Source organism: Pundamilia nyererei, unplaced genomic scaffold (genome assembly GCF_000239375.1).
Source record: "Pundamilia nyererei isolate P.nyererei 1_Seehausen unplaced genomic scaffold, PunNye1.0 scaffold00623, whole genome shotgun sequence".
Classification (NCBI taxonomy): domain Eukaryota; kingdom Metazoa; phylum Chordata; class Actinopteri; order Cichliformes; family Cichlidae; genus Pundamilia; species Pundamilia nyererei.
Window position 1 is genome coordinate 82,160 of NW_005188024.1, and position 9,812 is coordinate 91,971.

Consider the following 9,812-nt stretch of genomic DNA (forward strand, 5'->3'; position numbering starts at 1 on the left):
CTGTGGAAGAGAGACAGAGGTTAATAACAGATATGATTCAATGCAGAGAGGTCTGTTAATACATAGTGAGTGAGAAAGGTGACTGGAAAGGAAAAACTGAATGCATCATGGGAATCCCTGGCAGCCTACGTCTAACGTAAAGCATAGTTTTGATCTACTTTTGCTCCTAGTTCAGTTAATTTTGGTCAGAAATTGATAAAACCCACTGTTTGAGAATCTGATATGGAATCTGTATTACTACTGTATTACTACATTACTGTATTACTGTATTACTGTATTACTACATTACTGTATTACTACTGTATTACTACACTACCTGCTCTTTAATCGTTTGCTGTTTTAACTGTTTGGTGGTTGTTAGTTTTGTGAGCTTTAAGATGAGATTCTGGCATATCGGATTATTCAAATTAAAATCGATTAGAATTGGGCATTGATTTTATTTCTTTTTTAAAACCCACTCCTATTTTCAACCCTTTTGAGACATATTTCTCTCTCCATAATGTATGCACTATATGTGAATCCTAACATAAACAATCAGATGATCGATATACTGTTCTTAGTTTTAAGATGTTTGCCCCTAGAGGTTTCAGCCTCTGTGTGTAAAGCTGATGAAAGTGTACTTTGTCAGGTGATCATTATGGGAGCCACCAATCGTCCTGAGGACATAGACCCTGCCATCTTGAGGAGGATGCCCACCAAGATCCACATCAAGCTGCCTGTATGTCCTTTTCAAAATAAGTCTGACTGTTTTTTAAAAACGAAAGAAAGAAAGAAAGAAAGAAAGAAAGAAAGAAAGAAAGAAAGAAAGACAAACAAACAAACAAACATGGAAACTGACACAGCAGTGTACCCTCTGAATTGATCGCTTTGCCTGGCATGGCAACATCATCACACAGTCATTTCTATTTTTGCCTGCTGTTAAAGCGCAGGACTCTCAAGTATTCTCCTGAATGGCAGCTGTCACCACTCAGATAATATCACCACATTAGAAGTGATAAGGTAGAGAAGACATCAAACCCAAAGAAAAGCATTGCTACATTTTTTTCCCAAGAACTTTTGTGCTTGTCTAATGATATATCATTAAAATGACAGCAACAGAAATTGTCTGACAGTGTGGTTTTTTTTTTTTTCGTGCAGAACTTTGAGCAGCGCAAGCAGATACTCAGACTGATCCTGGAAAATGAGAAGGTAGGTTCACAGCAGAAGGGAAAAAGTCATGTGACTGAGATATTAATCCTTATGATCTTACATTATTTTACCAACATGGTTCTTCTTCTGCTCTTTTAATACAGTTAGCACAGGAAGTTGAAGAAAACAGTAAAGAGTGAAGTAAGAGTGAAGAAAAAGAAACAGCTTTAGTGAAGGTTACAAATGATCTTCTTATGGCTTTTGACAGTGGACTCATCTCTGTGCTTGTCCTGCTAGACCTTAGTGCAGCGTTCGATTCTGTCGACCATAATATCCTATTAAAGCAATTAAGATAAGATAAAACTTTATTAATCCCTCGGGTGGGTTCCTCTGGGAAATTCGGTATTAGAACGTGCTGTAGGTATTACAGGTACTGCGCTGCAGTGGTTTGTATCATATCTATCTAATAGACTCCAATTTTTTTCATGCAAATGGAGAGTCCTCTTCACACACTGAGGTTAATTATGGAGTTCCTCAGGGTTCAGTGCTAGGACCAATTCTGTTTACATTATACTGTACATGCTTCCCTTAGGCAGTATCATCAGAATGCATAGCATATGCCTATCTGCTATGCAGATGACACAGAGACACTACTACTACTTTTAAGATTAGGTCTAAAACTTTCCTTTTTGCTAAAGCATATAGTTAGGGCTGGACCAGTTGTCCTTGAATCCTCCCTTAGTTATGCTGCAATAGACGTAGGCTGCCAGGGATCCCCATGATGCATTGAGTGTTTCTTCTTCAATCACCTTTTTCACTCACTATGCGTGGACCTCTCTGCATTGAATCATACTTGTTATTAGTTTCTGGCTCTGTTCCACAGCATGTGTTTCATCTTGTTTTCCTCCTCCCTGTTGTGAATTGGCACTGTATAAATAAATTGAATTGAATTGAAAAATAATAATAATAATAAGGCATTGAGGGGGAAATGAAAAGGGGTCAAGAAATGGAAAATCAGGTATTATAGGGATACAAGGGAGGAAAAGAAAGGGGGAATTGAAGAAAACAAGGAAGCATTAAGGAAGCAACAATGGAAAAATAAAGGGATACAGAGGGAAATATTGGAAAAAGAAATAATGAAAGGGAGAAGAGACTAAAGAAAAGGACTAAAACAGGGTAGCAGGGAGGAGAGGGGTAAGGAAAAAGGAGAGAATACTGGAAAAAGAAGCTAGGAAAAGGAGAGGAATATAACGAAGGAAGGAAAAAAGACATCTATGAAAAAGGAGAAGAACAGGGAAAGAGAAATAATAGTAATTAAGGAAAAGAAAATGATGGTGTAAGTTCAGTGGTGGAGGGAAATGAAATTAAACTAGTTCTTCCGATTCTTCTGCTACACTTATGCAGAGCTATTTCAAATATAGGACAGGAGCTGTCATGTAAAATTCACTTTGTCACACTCTTCTGACAATCAATTCAAGCTCACACTGCTTGATCAGATTTTTGGAAGTTGATTGATTCCTCATTTGTAGGTGGATCCACTGATTAACTTCAGCCACATCGCTGGGGAAACTGAGGGTTTCTCAGGAAGTGACCTCAAAGAGATTTGTCGTGAGGCAGCACTGCTGTGTTTCCAAGAAATCATGGATTCTGACACGTAGGTGTTTAGTATTTCCAAGTTAGAGTGGGTGCAGTGACAGGACGTTTCATATTTTAAAATGCATATAGGTATTATCAATTATTAATAAAATAAACATTCAGAACTGATGATATTAGTTAACTTTTTCATGTTCATTAGGACAAATCACGCACACACTTGCCAGTTAGTTGAAATGTTTTTTTCTTTTTCTTGTGAATCTGACACACCTGTTACTTTCCCAGTGAGGAGGCAGTTTTTATGATTGAACTGAGTGATGTAGATTTGGTATTTGAGTTCAGAAGTTCACTTGCTGTTTGCTGATTTCTTTCTCTCAGCCTTTCAATTGACCACATCCGTCCAATTAGTCAGGATGACCTCCAGAACGCTACAAGAAAGATGAAGAAGTCCAAGATTCCTGGTGGCCACAGCACAATGTTGGATATAATAATTTTTTACCTACATAATATTTCAAAGCATATACATCATTTATACCAAATTTTTGTTGCCATTTGCTAATCTTTGCTGAATGTTTGATTTCTCTCTCAGCTTTTCAATTGACCCCATCCGTCAGACTAACCAGGATGACCTCCAGAACGCTACAAGGAAGATGAAGAAGTCCAAGATTCCTGGTGGCCACAGCACAATGTTGGATATAATAATTTTTTACTTACATAATATTTCAAAGCATCATTTCAAAACATCATTTATATCAAATTTATGGTGCCTTCCGTTAATCTTTGCTGAATGTTTGATTTCTCCCTCAGTTTTTCAGATGACCCTATTCGTCAGATTAATCAGGATGACCTCCAGTCCAACACTGCGGGAAGATATGGCATGCTGATGTTGTACATAATCATATTTCAAATCATAGTAATTATTTATTTAATTTTTAGGCACACTGAAAAAAATAATCTGTTGAATTAACTTGAAAAAAAATATGTACATCAATTGCACACAATAAGTGTTTTTGTTTTTTTTGGGGTTTTTTTGCTTTTGTGCTTAGAAACATATAATCATTTATGCTTAGATATATAATCATTTGTGTGCTGATAAAATATCTTATCCTTATTAGGTCTGATAAGAGTCTGTGTACACTTGTGTACCATGAGATGAGTGGAAGCAGCCTGGACGTTATAATTTCCATTATATGTATAAACCAGACTGTCTTGTTCGTTATCTCAAACTGTAAGACTTCACACCTTTAAATGACCCATTTCAAGTTCTTGTTTTTATAGTTTAGCAAGACGTTTACTTCTGCTTCTCTGCATACAGTTTAAGTTCATTGAGAGGTCATATGTCTATGTATAGTATGGCTGGAAACACACACACATGCACCTACACTCACAGGATACGGACACTGTAGTTGTTGTTCAGATATGCTGCTTAAGAATGCCACATGTATTTGTAATTGCATATTCATGAATGATTGCTTGCTGACAATAAAAAGGGCTGTAGCGAAGGAATCAGTCGAAGTTGGCTAAGGACAGGTGAAGGGATCTTTTCCTCAGCTTTGATTGGCACAAAGACAAAGAGCTCTGTCTTGCCTTGTTTTGTCATGCAGTGGTCTTGTATTCCAGCGGGGTTTGTGGCTAGATAAACCCAACATAAATTGGTCCTTCGATTGCAGGATTCCAAAATCTACATTCATCGAGGAGGGGAACAATGCGCCGAAGTCTGACGTCAGCAAGGACTCATGGGAGCATAGGCAGAAAAGTCCTGGCACGTAAATTTGTGGGCAGGCCGGTGATATAGCGTCTGTTTTCTTCTCCTCGATGAATGCTGATTGACGGGATCAGAGGGCAATACTGCGCACGAAACAACACAAAGTAAGTAAGAGGGTGACTCTATAACCATGCGAGTGAACAAAGGTTTGAGGAGAGCATGACGGCTCCATAGCTGCGTGGTTTCTCGCGAGCACGGGAGTGCGTCGGTCGCATGGTGGGTAAAACTCAGCACTCAAATTTCAAATTACAAGTACGAATTTTGACCCCCTTTTTCTTCCTTTCATCTGATTGGCCACTGTCATGTCAATCACATTTAACCATCCAAGCAGAGAATAGATGATTTAATTTAAACAAAAGGCTAAATTAAACTACAGTTTAACTGTAATGCAGGCTATTCAAACTGATAACAGCAAGAATAACATCTATAAACTGGTTTTAATAATGAAACATAGGTGGAATGAAAACCATGCCTAGAATGACTAAGATGAAACAAAGTAAACAACTGACACAAACACATATTACATGAAATAGAGAGATGTATAAGGCATATTGAGGTCACTCAGTGTAGGAAAGTGTGTCAAAAGGAAAATGTCTCCAACTTGGGAAAGGATGAAACTGCAGATCACCTGCAGCCCGTGGTGGATACAAAATAAAATATAAATAAAATACTCTAATACATTATTTCTGCTATATAAATCTACAATAGCAAAATTAACAATATAACAATATCATGAAGGGTTAGGGTTAGGGTTAACCTTAGTCGGTTATGAGGTGAGGTGCATAATTGCTAAAAGTAGTCTGCATCAAGCTTATGGTAGCTTGATGCAGACTTGATGGTAGTAACATGACATATGAGATGAAGTACATGATGCAAATAACTAAACTAATCAAGTGCATAGAGGCACCTGCTTGAAAATCTGTCATCTTATTATGAGACATTGTTAAAATATAGGGTAAACCTATACAAACGATTAATGTGCTAAACCCTGTGTACAACAGCTAAATGGAAAATGGAGAAGCTGAATTAAATCGATGATCACTTTTAAGCAGTTACACAGAGACACGGACGTTTTTAATTTTCAGAGCAGGAATTGCATGAGAACACATCAGAGGAAGGGAAACAGAGCTACTATAGCCTATTTAGCTCAAGCATGCAGCTGTCTGTGAGCATTTTTTTAACACTAAACTATAGCGTTTTTTTTAAAGCCGAGAAATGCGCCGTATTTGATAGCTTGCTGCGAGACCTCACACCAAGCACATCTACTGCGGGTGTGATGCCTGTTATCGGACCCGGAGTTAGCAACATCCCCCAAAAACCCGAAGAATAGAGTCCTGGCCCCTAGCCCTGCCAGTGTAGCAGAAATGATGACGGATGATGATGCAGCAGCAGCCGTTCTTCTCTGCGTGAGTAGCTTAATGTTGTTCGTGTATAATTTACGTTGAGTAGGCTAACCACGTTATTACATTAATGCATGTAAGGTGAACTAGCAAAAACCTTCGTAGTTACATGCGGCTGTCCTGTCTTCTTGTTTGAGATGTGGAAGTGGAAAACAGCTAAACATGAGAGGTTTTTGGACAAAGTTTGTGTTGTTTCCATTGTTTAAGCACTGCTTCCAGCCAAGAGTGATGCCATAAATCCCTTATAGCTGCAGAAAAGGCTAACATTGTCATCTTTTTACAAAAAACCAGCTGAACATGAAGTTTTTGGACCAATTTTGTGTTCTTCATTCTTTAAGCACCGGTTTGAGCACCGTTTAAGCACCGGCACCATTTCAAAAGTACTGATTTGGCACCGGTATCGGATAAAACCTAAACGATACCCATCCCTAGCTCCCACCTGTCTCCTCTCGGCACCTGTTGTGTGTGTTTGAGCTTTTCAGCAGCCATTCAGCCTTTTAAAGACAGGAATAATCATTGGCACCATTGTGTGCAACAGTCCAGGTGACTTCAGTTTGACTTCCACTGAAAAGTGTCTGATTCATCCGTCATCATCCCGCCTTTCCTGATTTAAAATGAATGCAGCACCTTTCTAATCATCTGGATGATGCGTTCACAGGCTCCACCGAAACAAGATCCATTTTGCTCTAATTTAATTCTGCCAGTGCTTCCCTCCATGGTGCTGGTTGTATTTCATGCACATGAAGAAAATCCCAAATATGTTGACTTAGCTAAATACTACCTCCTTCTTTCCTTATTATATCCTAACAGTGAAAATTGTTCCTTCCTCTAACAGACTCTGAAAATGGATTGTATTCTTTTGCCATGGGATGTCGTGTTAGAAACTGCAGGTTGCTTCCTTTAAAGGTAGTATTTCATGCCATCGTCCGAGGACTCACTCATGCTCTGTGGCCAATGATGCAGTTATTTCAGGAACATAGATCACCTCCTCAGTTACTGATCCTGTCTCTCTGTCTCACACCTCTCCATCAGCGCTCTCAGTTTCTGCTATAATGCAGGCTGATGCTGCCGAGCCAATTTTTCCAGCTGCCTTTACATTTGATGCAGCATCCACCTTAGTTTCTCACTGCTATTTGACCCTGTGTGTAACTCAGGAGGTAAACGCCCTCTAGTTTCCAAATGTGTGACAACAGAAACTAATCAACAAAGGAATAAATGACTCCTACAGCCAGAAGTATAACAAGAGCTGTCTGGGGTTTCTGTCTGTTCTTGACTTTGATTAATTTCTTTTTAAGTTTTATTGTCTTTTAGAAATTAAAAGTGAAAATGTCAAGCGTGAATAAATAGAACAAACAGACAAGTCGGACCTTTATATGATTCAGATTTTTTACTTATGAGTTTAACTACATGGTCAAATTTTTTATTTCACTTTAACATTTTACAGCAAAAACCATGAACCGACCTGGTTCATGGTTTTTGTGAATGTGAGAATGTGAATGAATAGTGGAAATGTAAAGCGCTTTGGGTGCCTAGAAAAGCGCTATGTAAATGCAATCAATTCATTCATTCTTGTCTTTGTGTTTAATTTCCACATCTGCCTGTGAGCTGAACACTCACGAGTCAAATATCAAATAGTGTTTTTGTGTTTCCAGGAAGAGCAAATCTACAGAAAAACCAACCAGACTGAGACGCTGTGGTGGCCGAGCATGTGTAAACATTCCAATGAAGTAACATGGTAAAGAAGAATGGCCCAAAACTCCTCCACAGAGATGATGATGTCATGCAGAAAAAAAATGTACTTCCTATCATGAGCGGTTCTTCAAGCTGAATCACTAGTGTGCTTAGTTAACTACGTTACTTATATTTGATTTTGTTCTTCATGACTGTGGGCGGATTACAAGAAGCAGGTTTGTTTCACTGTCTAAAAATGTTTCTGGGGTTTCCACACCTGAGACCATGTGCTTTATGTTAAATGTTCCTGTGAGTTCAGGTCACTGAGGTGTGTTAAATATTAAAAATGTAACTTCTTGTTTTTCCTTCAGCTCTTCAGCAGGATGTTCAGGTGAAGCTTGGAGATGACGTCACTCTCCAGTGTCAGATTTCCACAGATGAAATAATCTCAGTGTTGAAGTGGAGCAGACCTGACCTGAACACAGACGGCTACGTCTACTTCTACAGGAACAAACGCTCCTATGAAAACTATCAACATCCATCTTTTTATGGCAGAGTGAAGCTGAGGGACCCAGAGATGAAGGATGGAGACGTTTCTGTGATCCTGACGAACGTTACGTTTAATGATGCTGAGATTTATAAGTGTCACGTAGCTGTGAGGAACCCTGGGAGATAAAAGAGAGTTCACACTGAGATCAGTCACTTCATCAAACTCACAGTCACAGGTGAGTTTGTCACCTCTGAGAAACTGCAGAGAAACGCTTCTATGTGCTAATACTGAGATGTTTCCATTGTGTCTAAGTGGAAACTGTTCAGAAATTGAAGCTGTTAACTTGCAGAACTCACACCTGTTAGTTTCCTTCTGTGCTGGTGTGTGAAGGACTTTGCTCTGAGAGCTGCTGTTTTCTCTGCAGGTGAAACACATGAATACATGAGGGATGTGGATGGTGTGAAAGAAGAAGAGGCACAGAGAGCGTTTCAGTAATAATGTCCCTTACGGCACCTCATATATTGCTGTGTGACTGTACCAAGATTAAACTGTGCTGTGGTGCTGCCATCTACTGGCACCTAAGTGCAACAACAGCCTCTTTAAATGTCAGTAACATAGACTCAATGTCTGCCCTTTGTGCAGAAGCTGTTTTGTATGTGACACAGAGGAAAAGTCACACTAACAGATATAAACTTCACAACATGTATTTGTGAAATACTTTTTACAGGTTTGTTCACACAGGTGGTGTTACATCCAGGCAGTGACCTCATCCATCCTGCTGTGACGTCACACAGTATCAGGAGTGCTCAGCTCTTTAAATTAAGAGCCCAGTCACACATGTTTTCACTGACACTGAATGCCACGATATATACAAACATAACCACATATATTTGTTCAAGTTTTTGATTTAACTATGGAAGTGCGCACAGGCGGCCACTTTATTAGGAACACCTTACCAGTATTGAGGTGGACCCCCTCTTTGTGCCCCAGTTCTTCATTTCATAGACTCAAATATACTCTGAAAACATTTCTCAGAGATTTTGCTCCTGATTGTCATGATAGCATCATGCAGCTGCTGTAGATGTCACAAACTGTTTACATGATGACTTTTTGTTTTAAGAAACCATGAAGTCATCTTCATCTCTGTCTGTCTGACCATCTTCAGTAGACTCTTGTTCCTCACAGCTCTGCTTTCATTGATGTGTGTTCTCCTGCAGTGCTGACCTCAGTCCCATCAAACCTTGTGATGAACTGGAGTAAAGACAGAAAGTACGTGACCTCATAAATACTCTTCTGGATGAATGGGCAAAAAACTCACAGACAAAATATTAAATTCTTTAGCAACATTTAGAAAATAGTGGAAGCTGTTTTAGCTGCAAAGAGAGAGATCAGTGTAAAACCTCCTGTAGGTGTAATGTGTAGGTGGCCAGGTGCTTTGTCTACGTGGTGTTTCCTTATGTGCTGTGTTTCTATTAAAGTTTCAGAATAAGAGCCTGGTGAAGAAATGAAGAGTTTCTGCGTTGCTTTCTGTTTAAGTCCATCTGCTCTGGTCCTGTCATCACTGTCAGTCTCAGTCCTGTGTTTGAGTGCAGCTCGTTGATGAGGCATCCTAATAAAAGTGAAATTTGGCTCCACCCGCACAGATGTTTCTACATCTCAGACTGACACAGCAACATCTGGAGATTTGTGAAGTCAGAGGTCATGCTGCACAACAAGTACACTTACTTTTTTAAACAAATAAATACAAATAAAAAACGATTTTTTT

The 9,812-nt window shown here is 39.1% G+C and overlaps 1 protein-coding gene across 1 annotated transcript in view; it reads left to right on the forward strand.

Annotated features, from left to right (window-relative positions):
- The window catches only part of LOC102192388 (ATPase family AAA domain-containing protein 1-B-like), a 17,643-nt gene extending 9,410 nt beyond the window's left edge, over positions 1 to 8,233 (forward strand). The window contains exons 6-12 of the mRNA XM_005754674.1: positions 629 to 718; positions 1,138 to 1,188; positions 2,658 to 2,782; positions 3,100 to 3,198; positions 3,311 to 3,409; positions 3,529 to 3,596; positions 7,929 to 8,233. Coding sequence (XP_005754731.1) covers positions 629 to 718; positions 1,138 to 1,188; positions 2,658 to 2,782; positions 3,100 to 3,198; positions 3,311 to 3,409; positions 3,529 to 3,596; positions 7,929 to 8,233 — 837 coding nt within the window. The remainder of the gene's footprint in view (positions 1 to 628; positions 719 to 1,137; positions 1,189 to 2,657; positions 2,783 to 3,099; positions 3,199 to 3,310; positions 3,410 to 3,528; positions 3,597 to 7,928) is intronic.
- The last annotated feature ends 1,579 nt before the right edge of the window (positions 8,234 to 9,812 follow it).